The sequence below is a fragment of the Hemitrygon akajei genome, unplaced genomic scaffold, assembly GCF_048418815.1.
Source record: "Hemitrygon akajei unplaced genomic scaffold, sHemAka1.3 Scf000033, whole genome shotgun sequence".
Taxonomy (NCBI): domain Eukaryota; kingdom Metazoa; phylum Chordata; class Chondrichthyes; order Myliobatiformes; family Dasyatidae; genus Hemitrygon; species Hemitrygon akajei.
The window spans coordinates 2,280,136-2,301,294 of NW_027331919.1; the positions used below are offsets into that span (position 1 = coordinate 2,280,136).

A 21,159-nucleotide genomic window follows, 5' to 3' on the forward strand; every position below is an offset into this window, starting at 1 on the left:
CTTCAGCATCTCACTACAGACATTGAATGACGCCAACCTTCTAAGGAAGTATAGTCGACTCTGTGCCTTCCTGCACAAGGCATCTGTGTTGGCAGTCCAGTCTAGCTTCTCGTCTAACTGTACTCCCAGATACTTGTAGGTCTTAACCTGCTCCACACATTCTCCATTAATGATCACTTATTAATGATCATTTATTATCTTTTTCTTCCTTCTCTCCAACATCCTCGGTCTGAGCGGTCCTCTTCTCCATCACCTGCTTATCTTCCCTCTGACATTGTCTACCAGCTTTCTCTATTTGTGAAAGCACCTGCTCTCTCCAAGTTTCTTCAGATTGATTCACACCCCAACCATTCTATTTTAAATTCTCCCTCGTAGCCTTAGCAAATCTCCCCGCCTGGATATTTGTCCCCTTAGGATTCAAGAGTAACCCAAACTTTTTGTACGGGTCACACCTGCCCTAATGGAGATCCCAGAAACTTGAATCACTGCCCCCTGCTTCAATCCCTCAGCCACGCAGTTATCCACCATCTCATTCCATTCCTACCGTCACTGTCGCGTGGCAAAGGCAGTAATCCCGAGCTTGCTACCATTGCGGTCCTTCTTCTCAACTTACTTCCTAACTCCCTATCTTCTCCTATCAGGACCACTTCCCTTTTCCTACCTATGTCATTGGTACCGATATGTACCACGACGTCTGGCTCCTCACGCTCCCACTTCAAGATGTCTTGGACGTGATCAGAAATATCCCGAACCCTGGCACCAGGGAGGCAAACTACCATCCGGGTGTCCTGTCTGCGTCCACAGAATCGCCTATCTAACCCCCTAACTATCGAGTCCCCTAATACAACTGCCTTCCTCTTCCTTTCCCTACGCTTCTGAGCTACAGGGCCGGACTCTGTGCTGGAGGCACAGCCACCGTCGTTTCCCCTAGGTAGGCTGTTTCCCCCCCCCCCCCCAACCAACAGTACTCAAAGAGGAGTACTTATTGTCAAGGGTTACAGCCACTGGGGTATTCTCTAGTACCTGACTCTTCCCCTTCACTCCTAACCGTGACGCACCTTCGGCCTCCCGTGGCCCTGGTATGACCACCTGCCTGTAACTCATCGCTATCGTCTCCTCCCTCTCCCTGACCAGACGAAGGTCATCGAGCTGCAGCTTCTGTTCCCTAACACGGTCCCTTAGGAGCTACAGCTCGACGCACCCGACGCAGATGTGGACGTCCGGGAGGCTAGGGGTTTCCAGGACCTCCCAATTCGACACCGAGGACAACAAACTGCCCCTCACACTCATAATTCCCCCTTTCCTCAAGTAACAGGAAACATTAAAAACTAAACCTACCTCGCCTCGCCGTTTCCACCTAAGCCTGGTGAGCCAAATCCCTAAAGAGCCCTTGACTTTGCTCCCGGCTCACTCCACTGTCCGCTGTATAAGGCTGTGTTCCTTTTAAATCTTCCCCGCCTCACTGACCGACGTCACACGCCTGCGCAGTCCCACCTCTCTTAACTGCAGTGAGAAGAAGAAAAAAATCCTTTCTGATCCTCAGACTTCCTTCTCCAAATGTTTGAACTGACATGGGCTCTGGAAGAGAGTGCGATGTGGCTATCTTTCGGTGGTTGACACAGATCTTTATCGGAAGGCTAGGCATTGGGATTATTGTGGGGACTCGCACTGGGCCTTGAGGTGAGAGTGGGGAAGTGCAAGTATTTCGGGGACTACCACGGGGCCGTGGGAGAGAGTGGAGCTATGGAGCTCTTTTGGGATCTGACCCAGGTTGTGGGAGAGAGTGAGGCAGCGGGAGCACTTTGGGGCCTAGCACATGTCTGTGGGGAGAGAATGAGGGAGGGGTGTACTGTGGGGACAGACACCGATCTGTGGGAGAGAATGTATCAGTGGGAGTACTCTGGGGACTGAGACACGTCCGTGGGGAGAGCATGGGAAGCGGGAGGTGTCTTGGTGATTGACACAGGTCTCTAAGAAGAGGGTTGAGCAGTGGGATGATTTCGGGGACCGGCACGGGGCTCTGGGGGAGAGAGTCAGGCAGTGGGTGTAGTTTGGACTGACACTGATCTGTGGGGTGGGGAGTGGTGAGTGTGAGCACTTAGGCAGAAAACACAGGCCTGTGGGGAGACAGTAAAGAAGTGGAAGCATTTTGAGGACTGACTTGGGGCCTTGGAAGACACTGGCGCTGTGGGAATAATTTGGGGGACTGACACGGGGCCTGTGAGGAGAATGTTGGGGTCCCTGTCCTGTTATAATTCTGGTCTCTGACACCGATCTGCGGTTAGAGAGGGGGGCAAGGGATTACCTTTGGTGACTGACACAGGGCTGCAGGGAGAGAGTGGCTCAGTGGGAGTATTCTGGGAGACTGACACAGGGCTGTGCTGGGGAAAGTGGGGTTTATAGGAGATGTTGGGGTTCCACAGCTCAATGGCGAGGGAGGGTTTCAGTGGTTTGGGGGACTGACATTGTTTACTCATCTTTGACAGGAAGGTGGCTTCGCAAGTCATGTTCCGGCTGAACGGTGGAGACCCCGAGTGTGATGTATGTACATGGTACAGTGAGAGTAAACCTTGCGATTCAGGTTCGGACGCGCTTCATCTGTGAGAAGTCTGCACCTTCGTGCCCAGCTATTTCTGAAAAGATCCAAGATCTCTGTCAGTAACCAGTGGGACCGACTTGAATATAATGATAAATCCCTCTTTCTCCTCCATTTCTCTTAACCACTCACTCTACCCCTTCTGCTCCGCTGCCCCCTCACCCTTACCCCTATTCTCCTCCTTCCTTCTATCACACTTACTCACTATCTTGCCCTCTCTTTACCCTCGTTCCTCTAAAGTCTCCCCTCTCATCCCTCTCCATTCCCGCCTCCTCTGTTTCATCCCCGTTTTCCTCACCCTGGTTTCTTGCCTCCTCGCCCCCAACTCCCCCTTCTGTTCCCGGTCTCTCCCTCGATTAGCTTTCACTTCCACTGCCTCACTCTCTCCCACAACCTGGGTCAGTTCCCAAAGAGCTCCATAGCTCCACTCTCTCCCCCACGGCCCCGTGCTAGTCCTCAAAATACTTGCACCTCCCACTCTCTCCCCACGATTAGAGACTCTGTCTCTACACCACTCTGCTCATCCTACTGTGTCTCTTTTATCTAACCCATCTCGCTCCACGCTTCTGTCTTTAGCTACTCTCACCTCAATCATGTGCGTTAATGTTCTCGATACCCCCAGTCATAGTGAAATAGAGTGCACGCATTCGCCTGATCTATGTCCCCTCGTGGGACCACCTGAGATTTGTCTTTTGAATGATCAATTAGGGCGAAACTATGTAAAATTAATGTCAAATGCAAAAAGCTAATAAATGCCACAAAAATGTGGAGGTGGGTGCTGATGCGTTCCCTACACACTGTGACGTCTCCGTTATCTCCTCCTTCCCGAACTCCACTCCCCGTCTCCCTGACCCACTCCATCCCCTGCAGGTCTTCCCGGTTCCATTAACCCTCTCCCTCCTCTACACGTCTCTCTCTCTCTCTCTCTCTCTCTCTCTCTCTCTCTCTCTCTCTCTCTCTCTCTCTCTCTCTCTCTCTCTCTCTCTCTCTCTCTCTTCTCTCTCTCTCTCTCCTCTCTCTCTCTCTTCTCTCTCTCTCTCTCTCTCTCTCTCTCTCTCTCCCCTCTCTCTCTCTCTCTCTTCATATGGAATTCTGGTTGCACCACTCAGCCCCCTTCCACCGGATATCGATCTCTCGGTTCTGAGCCTCTGCAAAGTTCTGTTTGAACAGGCCGATCGTTTGGTTCGACAACACTTCATTCCAGTGACTGATATCTCACCACCATGTCCGTCTCCCATGAAAACCACCTCCTCTTCCAGTTCTCTCCTGTTTTCTGCACATCCTACGAACACAAACACACGCACATTCGCCGGTGCCGGACTCACAATTCAAGATTACTGGAACGGCGGGAATTGGATTTGAGTGGAAGTCAGAGGGTTTATCTCTTTGAATCTTGAAGGAGGAGATTCTTGGGTAAGAGAAGGCACAGAACTGTTGGTTGATTTGTTTTCAGTTTAATTATTGTTTCTTTCTTTATAATCGCAAAGTCAGAACAGTAGCAATGTCTGGCAGTAGAGTTGAATGTTCCTTTGCGAGAATTGTGAAGGCAGGAAAACCTCAAGAGTTTCTGACAAAGTCTCCTGTAAGAAGGTCATCCAGCTGCACCTTCTAACACACTGCAGTACAGAGTTGGAACTGGAGCTGGATGAACACAGGATCATTCGGGGAAGCCGAGGGGGCATAGGGAGGACATACAGAGATGTTTTTACACCCAATGTGCAGGACACGGAACTGGATGACAGACAGGATTAAACAGCCTGAGCCAGTGCAGAAACGCCCTGGTGGCCAACCCGCTCAATAAAATGTAGACCGACTTTATATAATTCTGGATGGGAGGGAGAGAGGTGCAAATGACCAAGCAGGGGAAAGTCTCACCGGTCAGGTCTCTGGCAGTGACTATGGTTCTCTGGCTCAGCAGGGAAGTGGATGAAATGTGGCGAGCTGCATTGATCGGGTTTTCTTAGTTAGGGAACGGGAGAAAATTTACTGCGGACGAGAACGAGATTCCACGATGGCATGCGGTCGTGATCGTCTCCAGGATATAGGTACGAAAAGGGAGCCAGTTCTCCAACCTTATGTATGTGCAGGTGTGGCCAAAATTAGGAAGAACTTTCAGTTTAAAATGTGGCTAAAATGTTAGGGTGGGAACGAGGTCTTCAGATTTATGAATCACTGGGCTCTCTTCCCTGGTAGGTGCGACCTCTACAGACGAGACGGTTTCATTTCATTTCAATTCAATTCAATTTAAGTTTACGGCAATTCCATCACACATGACCGTCCGGGCCCAGCTGCTAAAGACATTATCAACTGTCACACGATGCACAAAAGCACGCATAATATGTATAAAATAGAAAGATGTAGGATATCAGTGAAATACTTTCACGCTTTATGTACACGCACACACACGCACGCGCGCGCGCGAGCATATATATAATCAGCTTGCGGTCCTAGCCACTTTAAAAGCCATCGAAATCTACAAACTACAACAACTGAGCTTGTTTTCTGCCGAGCGAACACTGGGGGCAGTACCGAGTCCTGCCGGGAGGCCGCGCCACACCGCCCCCACGTTGTGCAGCTCCTTCATTTTCTCCGCCATCTGGAACTCTCTCAGTTTACACCTGAACCGGAGTGGAACTAACATACCAGCGGGAAGGTTTGCCATTAAGAAAGGGGTCGTTGTGGTGTTTAAAGTAGAGTTGCAGGAGGTGATAACCAGAATGATTGAACAGGTAGTGGGAGTCATTGTTGGGACAGATGTTGTTACGACCTCAGACAAAGTCAGCGAACCGAAAATTGAGCCCACTGGGACTCATGTTCTGAGCTGCGTACGTTTCAATGCAGGAAGTATTGTACGAAAGGCAGATGAGCTCAGGGTCGGGGCCTACGACTTGGACATCGGTAGTTTAGCTATTAGTAAGACTCGGTTGCGGGAGGGTCAGGTCTGTTAGCTCAACCTTCCAGTTTACTGCTGTTTTATCCGTGCTACAGTATATATAATTTAGGCGAAGGCGAAGCTTTAAAGGTGGAAGTGAGGAAGGAGAAAGGTATGAACTCGTTCATTGGACTATATTATCGACCACCGAACAGTCCTGGGGATTTAGAGGAACAATCCTGTGGAGCGTTCGGAGTCTGTTGTAAGACTCTTCAGGTTGTGACATCGGGTGATCTTAACACTCTTGGTATTGATTGTGAGCCTCAGACTGTGAAAGGACCATTGGGATAGTTTTCTTAATCAGTTAAGAAATGTTCCTTGATCGGTAGTAGATAGGAAGTCCCAATGAGAGAGTTTAATACTTGATCTTATCCTATCGAATTGGACAAGCCAGGGGACAGAAGTTTGTGTCGATTACCACTTTGTATCGAGTGGTGGTAATGCCATTAGATACAGAGTAATTATGGAAAAGGATAGATGTAACCTCGAGTTAAGTTTCTTTTTGAGGTTTATAACAATACGAGACACAAGTAGACCAGATAGCTTGTATCTTTTACCCCCAGGGTGGAAATGTCTAATATCAGAAGACCTGCATTGAGGTGAAAGCGGGTAGTTTCAAAGGAGATGAAATTGGCAAGTTTTTGTTGTCACAGAGAGGGAAGGTGATTGGAACCTGCTAGCAGCGCTGGTGGTGGAGAGAAATCCATACAGTCTTTTAACTGGCTCTTTAACAGGCACGTAGGTGTGCAGGGAATGGAGGGAGACGGATGTCGGCAGAAGAAATTCAGAATTGGTATATCACATCTCTTGGGCCGAACGTTCTGTTCTGTTGTGCGATTTACGTTCTCTGCTCTGTAGAAAGAGCAGACTGATCAGGGCTCATCGGGTTGAAAGTGCAGGGGGGTTGGTTAGAAAAAGGAACTCGACGATTTATCGATAAACAGAGGGAACGACCAATTCACAGACGGCATAAGGCGTGAAAAAGACACACAGCGACACCATCTTCAAAGGGGCACTGAAAACCTCCTTAAAGTGTATTTCTGTCACAGACACAACCCTCGTCGTGACACGCCCTCATAGTGACACCCACACACCGATAGACCCTGCACTGCAAAAAGGAAACTTCCTCGCTGTGTGCATAGGGGTGATGGAGATATATAGAGATTTATTTAGACCAAGGTGAAGGATACAGGAACCTGGGTGACTGACAGGAAGGTGAAAATCCAGAGCCAGTGCAGAGACCCCTTGTGGCCAACCCGCTCAACAACAGGTAGACCACTTTGGATACTTCTGGATGGGACGAGACAGGTGCGAATGACCAAGCAGGGGAAAGTCTCACCCGTCAGGTCTCTGACAGTGAATATGCTTCTGTGGCTCAGAACGGAATGGGGTGAGATGTGGCGAGCTGTATCGATGGAGTGTTCTTTGTCAGGGGAACAGAAAAAGGTACTGTGGATAAGAACGAGATTTCTCAATGCTATGTGGTCCCCAAAGTACAAGGATGTTGCTAGGATTGGGGAGCATACCTTTTGAGGTTAAATGAACTCGCCCTTTTCTCCTTGCACCGACGGAGGATGAGAGGTGAACAGATCGAGGTGTATACGATAATGAAAGGCAATTATCATGTGGATAGTCAGACACTTTTTTCCAAGGGCTGAGATGGCTAGCACAAAAGGGTTTGTTTTATGATGCTTGGAAGTAGGTACAGAGGTGATGTCAGGGTAAGTCTATTTGCACAGAGAGTTGTGAGGGCGTGGAATGGCTGCCGGCGGCGGTAGTGGAGACGGAAATGATGGGGTATTTTGAGAGACTCCTGGATGGCTAAGTACAGCTTAGAAAACAGAGGTCTATTGATAAATCCTAGGTAGTTCTAAGGCAAGGACATGCTCGGCAAAACTTTGTGGGCCTAATGGCCTCTATTGTGCTATAGATTTTTCTATGTTTCTATGTTGTCTATGCTTCAGACACCATTATATAGGAAAGAAGGGGGAGTCGGTTCTGCAAACTTATGCACGTGCAGGTATGGCCAGAATTTTGAAAGAACATTCAGTATAACATTAGGGTTGGAATAAGAATTTTGGTTATGTGTATCACTGGGTTCTCTTCCAGGGAAGTTTCGACCAGACGGTTTCATTTCATTTCAATAAAATTCGATTTAAGATTCATTGTAATTCCATCACACGGGAATGCCCATGAAAACAGCCAGGACCTGGCTGTTAATTGCAATTAACAGTCCCACATGGCACAACACACACATAATATGTATAAAAATTGAAAGATAGCAAGCATATGTAGGATATCCGTAAAACACCTTCACGCATTATGTATACACACACACATACACACACACACACACACCACACACACACTCTCACACACACTCACACACACACACACCACACACACACACACACACACACACACACACACACACACACACACACACACACACACACACACACACACACACACACCATCTCCGAGAGAGACTCACAGTTCGTAGGCAGTCATCATAACATGACTGAGATCACTGTGAAATTTGAGAAAGAGAAGAGGTTGAGTCGGTGGTGAAGAAGGCGAACGCAATGTTGGTACTCGTTTCTAGAGCAATAGAGTATAGGAGCAGGGATGTGATGTTGACGATGTAAGCACCATTGTGACCCTTATTTAAGAAAGGATGTGCTGACGTTGGATAGGCTTCAGAGGAGATGCACTAGAATGATTCCGGGAAAGGGAGGGTTAACATATGGAAAACTTTAGACCACTTTTGGAGTGTGCTCCCTGGAGTTTAGTAGCATCGGGGGGGGGGGGGGGAGGGACCTCATAGAAACAATTTGAAAGTTGAAAGACATGGCACAGACTAAATGTGAAAAAGTGGTTTCTCACGGTGGGGGAGTCTAGTACGAGAGGGCATGACTTGAGGATTGAAGGGCGTCCATTCAGAACAGAGATGCGAAGATTTTTTTTTAGCCAGAAGGTGATGTATCTGTGGAATTTGTTGCCACGGGCGGCAGTGGAAGCCAAGTCATTGGGTGTATTTAATTCAGAGATTGATAGGTATCTGTGTAGCCAGGGCATCAACGTTTATGGTGAGAAGGCGGCGGAATGGAACTAAATGGGAGAATGGATCAGCTCATGAAAGAAATGAGTGTATGGGCCGAATGGTCAACCTCTGTTCCTTCGTCTTATGGCCTTATGGTCTTAACTGCATCCAGCTGCAGCTTCTATCACTCCGCGTCGAGGAGTTGGAAAAGGAACTGGATGAACTTAGGGTCATTCGGAAAGGCGAGGGCGTGATAGCGAGGACACAGTGGGAGGAATTTAACCTGCACCTTAACTCGAAAATACTCGAAAACATTCCTCCCCGCATGCAGACCATCCTCCCTCTCCAAAGCCCCTTCCTGAATCCGTCAAACTCTCCCTCTCCTACACTGCTCCCCGTCACTGTCACTCCGTCTCCAGTGCACCACTCCCGTTTCAGTCACTCATCCCTAGCACACAATCAACCCCGTCTCCCTGACCCACAAACTCTCCTGCGCACTTCGCCTTCTCCATCATCCCGTACTTACCCAGACGCCCCTCCCCCGTCTCGGTGATACTCTCCACCCGCTAAACGCTCCCCATCTACACCGTCCCTCGACTCTCCTCCCACTCTGTGTCACAGGCAATTGTGGGGAGCATGAGGAAGAGATGACGTCTGGTGTTACACCTCGCTCCTTCCACTGGGTATCTGTCACTAGGATCTGAGCTTCTCCAAAGCTCTGTAGACACAGGCCGGTCACGTGCTTCCACACCACTTGCATCCGTCTTTGCAAACTCACCACCCTTTCCCTGGCCTCCTCTCTCCTCCCCTTCCTTCCTCTAAAGGCAGCACACAGTCCACTCTCACACACACACCATCTCCGAGAGACACACACAATTCGTATTACTGGGAAAACGAAATGCTGGGTACTGGTGAGTGGGGTGACCGGAGAAGGGAAAGGGTTTCGTACTTTTTCTGATTCTAGTAGAGTGTGCTGCGATGGTGCGGGAGGTATCTCAGATGTCTGACCCGGGGAGTATAATGGTATAATATTTATGCAGCTTGGCTGGTTGTGTGACCCTGAAATTGTGTGATTGGAACGTGTGGACGGATCTTCACTCTGTGTCTGGCCCCGGACTGTGTGATGTGACAGTGTGGAGGGAGCTGCACTCTGTGTCTGACCACGGCAGTGTGGGATGGATCGTGGCTGAGGGAGCGTTAATCAGTGTATGTTTCCAGGAGTGTGTGATGGGATTGTATGGAGGGATTCTCGCTCTGTCTGTGACTCCTAGTCATGGGTCAGTGGATTTCGGCGTTTAAGCTGACTCGAATTAGAGATGTGTGCCACAAAATGGCAACTCACATGTTCTGCTCCAACGGCTCCAAACTGAACACCCTTTCTGTGGCCCCACTCTCCTCCCCTTCCTTCCTCTTTTCTCAGAACACCATTCCTTCTCTATGATTCTTAAGTGGGTGAGTAAGCAGCACTATGTCCTGATCCATATCTATACCAGTGACATCGTTATGCATGGCAAGGTGGTTTTGCAAAGTGAGGTCGGGGATTTATCTGTTAAATTAACGGACAGGATAACTACCCGTCCCATCTGAGGGCATGAATCATCACATTCAATTATGATATTGTGACCATTATTGAGAAATGGTTGTAGGAGGAGCAAGCAGGACAGCACGATATTTCGGGGTTCCCTATTTTTAAGCGTGAGAAAGCGGAAGAATTACAGGAGGATCGGTGACATTACAGGGCTGAGAAAATCTCACCGCAGAGCACAGGCAGAACAGACAAGGCAGCTCGTCTAAGTGAGACTTTATCGGTGGAAATGAGGAATAAGAAATGTGTGGTCATGTCATGGGGATACATTGTAGACTAGCCAACAGTCTGCTGGATTAGGAGGAACAAACCTGCAGAAAGATCGCATTCTGTTGCAGTAAATATGAAATTGTGATAGCAGGTGATTTCAGCTTTCCACGTATTGACTGAATCGCCTACTGCTGAAGGACCGATGTGATAGAGTTTGTCAAAAATATTCAGGGAAGATTCCTTGATCAGTTCCAGTGAGAGGAAACACTACTTTCTCATCTACTGCGGAATGAGACAAGGCAGGTTTCAAAGGTTTGAGCAGGAGCACACTTTGTATCGAGTCTTCATAAAGCCATTTGTATCAAGGTATTTATAGAAAAGTATAGGGCAGTCGTTGGGCTTAGATTCTAAATTGGAGCAAGACAAATTTTGTTGGGATCAGAAAGGATCTGAAACGTGTGGATGTTGACAAGATATTTTCTGGAGCTTTAATCACCTTGGAAGCTTTCTATCACAAGATGCTGGATGTAGAGTAGAAATAAAAATAATAATTGTCATTGCCAAAACCAACTTCCAAACAATGAAACCCATTTTACCAACTGACAGATTTCACTGACTACAAGGCTTAGGCTACTAAGATGCTACATCTGGTCAATCTTGCTGTATGCTTCCGAAACATGGACTAGAACACTAGAACTCCAACGAAACTTAGAAGCAACAGGAAGGTGGTTTCTTAGAAGAGTGCTGGCAATATCACATAGAGATGGGGTACTAATGAGACAATACTCCAACATCTCCATATAACAAGATCTTTAGTGAGAACATTAAATGAGAGGAAACTAAAATTCCTGGGCCATGTCATCAGGAAGGGAAAAATGCAATGTCTTGTATTATATAAACATATAACAAATACAGCACGGAATCAGACCATTTTGGCCCTTCTCGACCGTGCTGAACGCTTACTCGCACCTATTCCAACTGACCTGCAATCATCCCAAAGCCCTGCATTCCTTTCATGTCCATATACCTATCCAATTTTACCTTAAATAACTACATCGAACCTGCCTCTAACACTTCTAATGGAAGCTCGTTACACACAGCTACCAGTCTCTGAGTAAAGAAGATCCCCCTCGTGTTACTCCTAAACTTTTGCCGCGTAACTTTCAACTCATATCCTCTTGTTTGAATAACCGGTAGACTCAATTGAAAAAGCCTATCCCGCTCAACTCTATCTATCCCCCTCATAAGTATAAATACCTCTATCAAGTCTCCCCTCAACCTTCTACGGTCAAAAGAAGAAAGACCTAACTTGTTCAAACATTCTCTATAACTAAGGTGCTGACACCCAGGTAACATTCAACTAAATCTTCTCTGTACTCTCTCTATTTTGATGACATCCTTCATATATATATATATATAGATCGTTGACCGGAACTGTACAAAATACACCAAATCTGGCCTTACCAAGCCTTACATAATTTTAACATTACATCACAACTCCTATACTCAATGGTCTGATTTATAAAGGCCAACATACCAAAAGCTTTCTTTAACACCCTATCCAAATGAGATTCCACCTTCAGGGAACTATGCACCATTATTCCTAGATCACCCAGTTTTTCTGCATTCCTCATTGCCCTACCATTTACCATTATTGTCCTATATTGATCAGTCCTAACACAATATAGCAACTCACACTTATCAGCATTAAACTCCATCTGACTTCTTTCAGCCCACTCTTCAAACTGGCCTAAATCTCTCTGCAAGCTTTGAAAACCTACTTCATTATCCACAAAGGCACCTATCTTTGTATCATCTGCATACTTACTAATTTAGTTTACAACCCATCATCCAGATCATTAATGTATACAAATCCCTGAGGCACACCACTGGTCACCGGCCTTCAACCTGACAAACAGTTATCCACCACTATCTCTGGCATCTCCAATTACCCACTGTTAAATCCGTTTTAATACTTCAATGTTAATACCTGACGATTGAACCTTCCTAACTAACCTTCCGTGCATAAACTTGCCAAAGGCCTTACTGAAGTCCACATGGACAACATCCACTGTTTTACCCTCGTCAGCTTTCATAGTAACCTCTTCAGAGTATTCAATAAGATTTGTCAAACATGAGCTTCCACGCTCAAATCCACGTTGACTGTTGCTAGTGAGACTCTGTCTATCCAGATAATTATATATACCATCTCTAAGACTCTTTCCATCAATTTACCCATCACTGACGTAAAACTTACAGGCCGATAATTGCTAGGTTTACTCCTCGAACCCGTTTTAAACAATGGAACAATATGAGCACTACGCCAATCCTCTGGCACCATCCGAGTTTCTAATGACATTTGAAATATTTCTGTCAGAACCCCTGCTATTTCTACACTATCTTCCCTCAAGTTCCTAAGGAATATCCTGTCAACACCCGGAGATTTTTACACTTTTATATTCCTTAAAGGTGCCAGTACATCCTCCTCTTTAATCATCATAATTTCCATAACTTCCTGATTTTTTTTCCTGACCTACACAATTCAATATCCTTCTGCTCTGTGAACACTGACGAAAAGAAATTGTTCAAAATCTCCAAATAAAAACACAAAATGCTGAGATCTGCCAGCATTTTGTGTTTTTTTGTATTTCCAGCATCTGCAGATTCACTCGTATTGTGTTTATAATCTCCTCCCTCTCGTTTGGCTCCACACAGGCTGTCCACTCTGATTCATTAAGGGACCAGTTTTATCCCTCAGTCTCCGTTTGCTGTTAATACAACTGTAGAAATTCTTTGGGTTTATTTTTAACTTACTTGCCAAAGCAAGCTCTTATCTTCTTTTAGCTTTTCCAATTTCTTTTAGGTATTTTTTTAAACATTCTTGGTATTCCTCGAACACCTAATTTACTCCATGCTTCCTATATTTATTGTAGATCTCTCTCTTTTTTCCTACCCAAGTTTCCAATATTCCCTGAAAACCATGGCTCCCTCAAACATCTAACCTTTATTTTCAACCCAACAGGGACATAAAGATTCTGTAGTCTCAAAATTTAAACTTTAAATGACCTACATTTCTCTATTACCTCTATCCCATAAAACAAATTGTCCCTATCCACTCCTTTCGCATCTGCTCGAAGTTAGCCTTTGTCCCATCAAAAATCTCAACCCTGGGCCAAGTCATATTTAGCAAGGCAGTATGCATGGGAATGGTGGTATAGAATACAAAGAAGAAAATATATGAACTCTATGAAAGAACTGATGGATATAAGTGTGCGAGATATCATTGACGCTGTCAGGGATCGTTCTATGTGGAGAGCCATGATCTCCCAAGCGTGTAACGCGCAAGGCGCATGAAGAAGGAGAAGTTAAACTCCTGTTGCAGGGGCATGGGACTCAGAGTTCCAGAACAGAGAGCGTAATCGATGAGGAGAAAGATACTGTAAACACCTCAGACAAAGGCCGGTATCAATCTGTTGAGCGTGATATAACCATGTAACAATTACAGCGCGGAAACAGGCCATCTCGGCCCTTCTAGCCCGTGACGAACCCTTACTCTCACCTAGTCCCACCGACCTGCACTCAGCACGTAACCCTCCATTCCTTTCCTGTCCATATACATATCTTATTTTACATTAAAAGACAATATCACACCTGCCTCTACCATTTCCACTGTAGGATCGTTCAATGCAGCTACCACTCTCTGAGTAAAGAAATTCCCCCTCGTGTTACCCTTAAACTTTTGTTCTCATGTTTGAGTCTCCAGTACTCTGAATGGAAAAAAAGCCTATCCACGTCAACTCTATCTACCCCCTCATAATTTTAAATACCTCCATCAAGTCCACCCCTCAACCTTCTACGGTCCAAAAAATAAAGACCTAACTTGTTCAACCTTTCCCTGTAACTTAGGCGCTGAAACCCAGGTAACATTCTAGTAAATCTTGTGTGTGTTTCTTGAATTTCCAGCATCTGCAGATTTCATCATGTTTCCTATACTCAATGTTCTGATTTGGAAAGGGCAGCATACCAAAATCTTTCTTCACCACCCTATCCACATGAGATTCCACCTTCAGGGAACTATGCACCATTATTCCGAGATCACTCTGTTCTACTGCATTCCTCAATGCCATATGTATGTCCTATTTTGATTATTCCTACCAAAGTGTAGCAGCTCACACTTAACAGCAATAAACTCCATCTGCCATTTGTCAGCCCATTCTAACTTGCCTAAATTTCTCTGCAAGCTTTGAAAGCCTACTTCATTATCCACAAGGCCACCTATCTTCCTATCATCTGCATACTTACCAAACCAATTTACCACCCCATCATCCAGATCATTAAAGTATGTGAGAAACAACATTGAATCCAGTACAGATCCCTAAGGCACACCACTAGTCACCGGCCTCCAACCTGACAAACAGTTATAGACTACTACTCTCTGGCATCTCCCATCCAGACACTTTTGAATCCATTTTACTACTTCAATATTAAAACCTAAGTATTGAACCATACCAACTAACCTTCCGTGCGGAACCTTGTCAAAGATGCAACTGGTGTTTTGAGCTGTGCATATTTCAATACTGGAAGTTTAAAAAAGGCGGGTGAGCTCAGGGCTTGAATTAACACACTGAAGTATGATACTGTAGACATTATTGAGACGCTTGCAGGAGGAACAAGTCGGACAGCACAATATTTCCTGGTTCCCTATTTCCAGACGTCAAAAAGCAGAAGGAATTAAAGGCGGTGGGGTGACATTACTGGGAGGGAAAATGTCACCTAATGCCAAACACAAAACCTACGGTCACGCAGGGCACAAAGCACGCACAGAATGTACAAGACAGAAATATAACAAGCAGGTGTAGAATATCAGTAAAATACATTCATGCAATATGTATGTATTTCATATATATCCCAGGATGAGGGGAGAGTTGATACAGGACGAGAGACAGAGACAGACCAGGCAAACTGTGCCTTTCTCACCCACCCCCCGGAGACAAATGACTAATACCGCGAAGTGAAAGTGGAGGGTATATTTTCAGGAGAGGTGAGGGGCAAGGTTTTGTTTACACAGAGAGCGTGGGTGACGGGAGTTTGATGCCGGGTTGGTGGTGGAGGCAAATCGATATTGGCGTTTAATTGGCTCTTTGATAGGCACGTGGGTGTGCAGGGATTGGATGGAGATGAACATTATGTCGGTAAAATCGACTTAGGTAGAAAGTATAATTGGTGTAACCGAATTTTTGAACAGAAGGGTCTGTTCCGTTCTGTGATTTACGCTCACTGCTCTGCATGAGCCAAAGAAAGGGATTTGAGCTCAGAATGTGGGCAGAGCAGGGGAGCCGTAGATCAGGGAAAATGACGATGGATTGACAAAGACACTAACGATTTTTCCACAGACGGTATGGACAGTGAACGACCCACAAGGAGAAAGAGATTAGATTCAAACAAATGGCTAATCTGCTTTTTAACAGCAGCCCTCATTATCACGTGTATCTGCTGGGGGATTCATGGTGAGTTTCACACCGGTCGGAACGACCAAACCGCAGAAAATAAAAATGTCCACTGTAACAGCGACACATTTCCAACATTTCCCAGAAACACCCTTTACGGTGATATCAACACACACCTCACTGTGGGACTGACGGGTCTCTCAGCACGACCACGACTCACCCCTCCCCATGACACCGAGACAACCCTCACCAACACATCCCCCAATAGGATACCGACATATGTCTCAACCTGATGCCCACACACAACCTAATGTGATAACGATTCACTGTGACACCGACACGTCCATCACTTTGATATCGACGCTTGTCTTAACATGACAGTAACTACCACTCCACTGAAACACCGATATAACCCTCACTGTCACAAAGACACACCCCTCACCGTGACATCGACAAGCCCCTCAGAGTGTTACCCACTCAGCCCTCACCGTGACAACAACACTACACTTACTGTGACAACGAGACATCCACTATGCCCACTACAGGTCCTTCCCCGTGACACAGACACACCCTTCACTGTGACATCGACATTTTTCCTAATGTAACATCAATTCACCAAACACTATGACACAGTCGCGACTCTCACTGCAACAGCGTCAAACCTCGCACTGTGACCCCGACAGATCTCTCACCGTGACATAGAGATACAACGCGATGTGACCCGGTACATCTCTCACATGGACCGAGAAACACCTTTCACTGTGACAGATACACGTCTCTAACTGAAACACCGACTCGGTGTGACAGGGAATCAACTATCACCACGATTCTGACGCATCCCCAATGGTGACACCAACAAAAACCTCGCTGGTACCCTGATATAACCCCACAGCGTGTCCCAGACAGGTAGCTCACGGTGGCGCCGACGCCCCTCACTGTGCCACCAACACCCTTCACCGTGACACTGACACACCACTCTCCGTGACCCGCTCAGTAGCGTGACCTGACACACTATAAACGCCAAGCTTCCTTCACCATCTCAGATCACCCCTGACCGAAACCACAAACTCCTTTGGGAAGAAAATCAGAAAATGAACAGGACCGAACGCCAATGTCGACTACCACACCATGAGTTAAACTCTACTTTGAATCCAAGATATCTGAGATTTCCCACCCAGATCTCTCCCAGAGAACCTGACTCTAAGCGACACCGAAACGCTCCTCACAGTGACACCGACACGCTCCTCACAGTGACACCGACACGACCTTCACCGTGACATTGGGGCACCACCCCTGAACTTTGACCCGTTCAGCCTCGCACTATGACCAGGACACAAAAGTCACTGTAACACCCCTCACCTAGACAGGATCACCCTTCAACATAACACCGATGCACCGATTACTGAGGCAAACTACTCGTGCCTGATTCTGACACAAGCAAACCCTTAACATGATACTGACAACAAAATTCACATTGACACCGACATAGTCATCTCCATCACACCGAAACACACCTCAGCATGACAATCGGACACACGCCGTGGTCAGAACACGCCTCTCACAGTGACACAGACACACTCCCCTCAATGAGACCACCACCGACACACTACACAGATACTCCATCCACCGTGACACTACCAGACCCCTCATTCTGATATTTTCCTCGCCTTGCCGTCACGATGCACTTCATTGTGACCCGGCACACCTCTCGCTGGGGCACAGAAACACCAATCACCGTGATACGGACATGCCCCGCGCTGAGAGAGTGAATCGATCATCACCACGATACTGACACAGACCCCATTGTAACAGCAAAAAAAAACCTTCACCAGGGCATTGATAAAACCTCAGAGTGACACAGACACGCTCCTTATGTTTCCACCGACGTCTCTCACTGTGCCACCGGCACATTTTTCACTGTGACACGCTTCACCGTGACACTGACACAACAATCTCTTGACCCGTTCAGTAGCGTGAGGCAGACTCACGTGTCACTGTAAATGCTAAACATCCTTCACCATCTCTCTCAGTATCACAGATTCGTCAGTCTCTTAAACGAATGCACAGCGATCTCCGTCACCAGTTCACTGAGATGGAAACGAAGTACAGATCTGTCAACGAAACCAAGGCTCAAATCTGTGAATTGTTGACCAGCAGAAGAGGTAAGGCATCATCCCCCTATTTCGCCGGCTCCTCATCACAGGGCAGGCATGGAGAGAGGGAGCGTCACTCTCTGCTTGACATCGGGAGTGTGTGAAGAGATGGTATGGATTACGGGAATGTCTGTTGGAACAGTATGGTTCCAGCTTCACTCTGTGTCTGACTGCGAAACTATGTGATGGGACAGTGCCAGAGAGATTCATCCCATGTCTGACGCCCGATGATTGTTGTGGCACCGTGGAGAAAGAGTTTCAATCTGAATCCGGGGATGTGTGACGGGATCGTGGAGAAAGAGCTTAAGTCCGTGTCTGAATCCGGCAGTGGGTGATTGGACGTTGCAGAGGGGGATACACTCTGCGTCGAATTCCGGGAGTGTGTGAAGGGATCGTGGAGTGACAGGTTCAGTCTGTGTCTGACCCCGGGTCTGTGTGAGAGGAAAGTGTGGATGGAGCTTCACTCTGTGCCTGATCCCGGGAATGTGTGATGGGACGGAGTTAAGGACGTTCATTCTATGTGACACCGGATTGTGTGATGGTAAGGTGTGGAGGAAGATTCACTCTGTGCCTCACCCCGGAAGTGTGTGAAGGGACGGTGTGGAGGAAGATTCACTCTGTGCCTGACCCCGGGAGTGTGTGAAGGGACGTTGTCGAAGGAGATTCACTCTGTGTCTGACCCCGGGAGTGTGTGAAGGGACGGTGTGGAGGGAGATTCACTCTGCGTCTGAGCCCGGGATTGTGTGATGGGACGGTGTGGAGGGAGATTCACTCTGCGTCTGAGCCCGGGATTGTGTGATGGGACGCTGTGGAGGGATACCGATTCAATGACTGACTCCCAGACGGGCAGAGGGAGAATCACTGTTGCTTGTTCCTGAATTCCAGAGCATGCTTGTTCCAAGGACTGGATAAGAAATGAGGACCGGCTTTATTACATATCCACGTTTGAAAGATCCTACACTGAGTCCAATCTGTATTGCTGCAAGTCGAAATCGAATCTACTTGAAATAAATTCAACAGAGGAAGAGGTATGTTTCTGATGGACGGAAGAGAAATATACATATAGATAGATAGACAGAGAGAGAGACAGAGCTCCCTCCATACGGTCTCATCACACATTCCCGGGATCAGACACAGAGTGAAGCTCCCTCCACACCGTCCCATCACACACTCCCGGGGTCAGACACAGATTGAATCTCCCTCCACACCGTCCCATTACACACTCCCGGGGTCAGACACAGAGTGAAACTCCCTCCACACCGTCGCGTCACACACGCCGTTGGTCAGACACAGAGTGTATCTCCCTCCACACAGTCCTATCACACACTCCCGTAGTCAGACACAGAGTGAATCTCCCTCCACACCGTCCCATCACACACTCCCGCGGCCAGACACAGAGTGAATCTCCCTCCACACCGTCGCGTCACACACTCCCCGGTTCAGACACAGAGTGAGGCTCCCTGCATCTTGTCATCACATTCTCCTGGAGTGAGATACAGAGATAAGTTCCTTCCACACCATCCCTTCACACTCTTCCGTGGTCAGACGTAACGTGACGCTCCTCAAATTCAATCACTAATGATAGTAATTTAATTTTACAGAATTTTGTTAAGAAGTCTGTCCGCGACCAAGGCAGTTCATACTGGATTGGAAAATGCAACTATGGGTGAGATTTGGGGTATTGCAAGTTTCTGAGAAAAGAGTGAGTCGGGGATTGAAGGGAGTGGGCATTGATCTTAGTTTGCGGGCTGACAAGGGCTGTGTGGAGAGATTGGGCAATTGGGTTTGTTTGGGGATCGACAAGGGCTGTTGGAAGAGAGTGTGCAGTTGAATTAATGGTGGAACTGACATGGGCCATGGGAAGAGAGTGAGAAGGGGCGTATTTAGGTGGTTGACACACATCTTTAGGGAGAAGGCTAGGCATTGGGACTATTTCGGGGACTCGCGCGGGGCCTTGGAATGAAAGTTGGAAGTATAAATATTTTGGGGGACTAGCACGGGGCCGTGGGGATGCAGTGGAGCAATGGAGCTCTTTTGGGATCTGATCCTGTTTGTGGGAGCGAGTGAATCAGTGGGAGCACTTTGGGGACAGACACAGATCTGTGGGGAGAGAATGGGAAGCGGGAGATGTTTTGGTGATTGACACAGGTCTCTAAGAAGAAGGTTGAGCAGTGGGATTATTTTGGGTTCCGGCACGGGTTTGTGGGGAGAGAGTCAGGCCGTGGGTGTAGTTTGGACGGACACTGATTAGTGGGGTGGGGTGGTGATTGTGAGTACTTAGGCAGAAAACACAGGTCTGTGGGGAGACAGTGAAGATGTGGCAGTATTTTGTGGACTGATATGGGGCCTTGGGAGAGACTGGCGCTGTGGGAATATTTTGGGGACTGACACGGACCAGTGAGGAGAAGGTTGGGTACTGTTATTATTCTGGTCTCTGATACCGATCTGTTGGGAGAGAGTGAGGCAAGGGATTACTTTGGGGACTGACAGAGGGCTGCAGGGAGAAAGTGGGCCAGTGTGAAAATTATGGCTACTGACACAGGGCTGTGCTGGGAAAGTGGGATTGTGGGAAATTTTGGGGTGCCGCAGGTCGTTGGCGAGGGAGGGCGTCAGTGATTTTGGGGACTAATACAGGGCTGCCTGCTGGAGGTACGCTGATATTGCTTACCCCTTCTTGATAGGAGAGTGGCCTCGAATATCGCGTACCAAATGAAAGCTGGAGTCTTCGAATGCATTGAATGTGGATGGTACCCTCACTTTGAACATTGCAGTGAAGATCAGCGTCGCTTCATCTGCGAGAAGTCGGCACCTCTGTGCTCAGATCTTTCTGAAAAGATCCAGGATCTCTGTCAACAGTCAATGGGGTCGACTTAAACAAGTGGCAAAACCCTCTTTATCTCACCGACTCACATTACACCATCAGCTCTGCCCCTCACCCTTGCCCTATTATCCTCTTTCACTCTATCGCAAACTTACCCACCATCTCGCCCACTCTTCACCTTCGTTCCTCTGAACACTCTCTCTCATCCCTCTCCACTCCCGCCTCTTCCATTTCATCCGCATTTTCTCCCTCCCACTTCTCGCCTCCCTTTCCCCCAACTCTTCCTCTTCTATCCCTGTCTCTCCCTCGATTCTCTACTCCCTCTCTACCCCAATCCCTCTCTTTCCCTTTTATCAACTCGCTCTCCCGCTT

At 47.4% G+C, this 21,159-nt stretch overlaps 1 protein-coding gene across 1 annotated transcript in view; it reads left to right on the top strand.

Annotated features, from left to right (window-relative positions):
• The window catches only part of LOC140719877 (oxidized low-density lipoprotein receptor 1-like), a 56,904-nt gene extending 36,064 nt beyond the window's left edge, over window positions 1-20,840 (top strand). Inside the window, exons 10-12 of the mRNA XM_073034802.1 lie at window positions 2,487-2,541; window positions 19,568-19,632; window positions 20,648-20,840. Of these exons, the coding sequence (XP_072890903.1) occupies window positions 2,487-2,541; window positions 19,568-19,632; window positions 20,648-20,840 (313 nt within the window). The remainder of the gene's footprint in view (window positions 1-2,486; window positions 2,542-19,567; window positions 19,633-20,647) is intronic.
• Window positions 20,841-21,159: the final 319 nt, after the last annotated feature.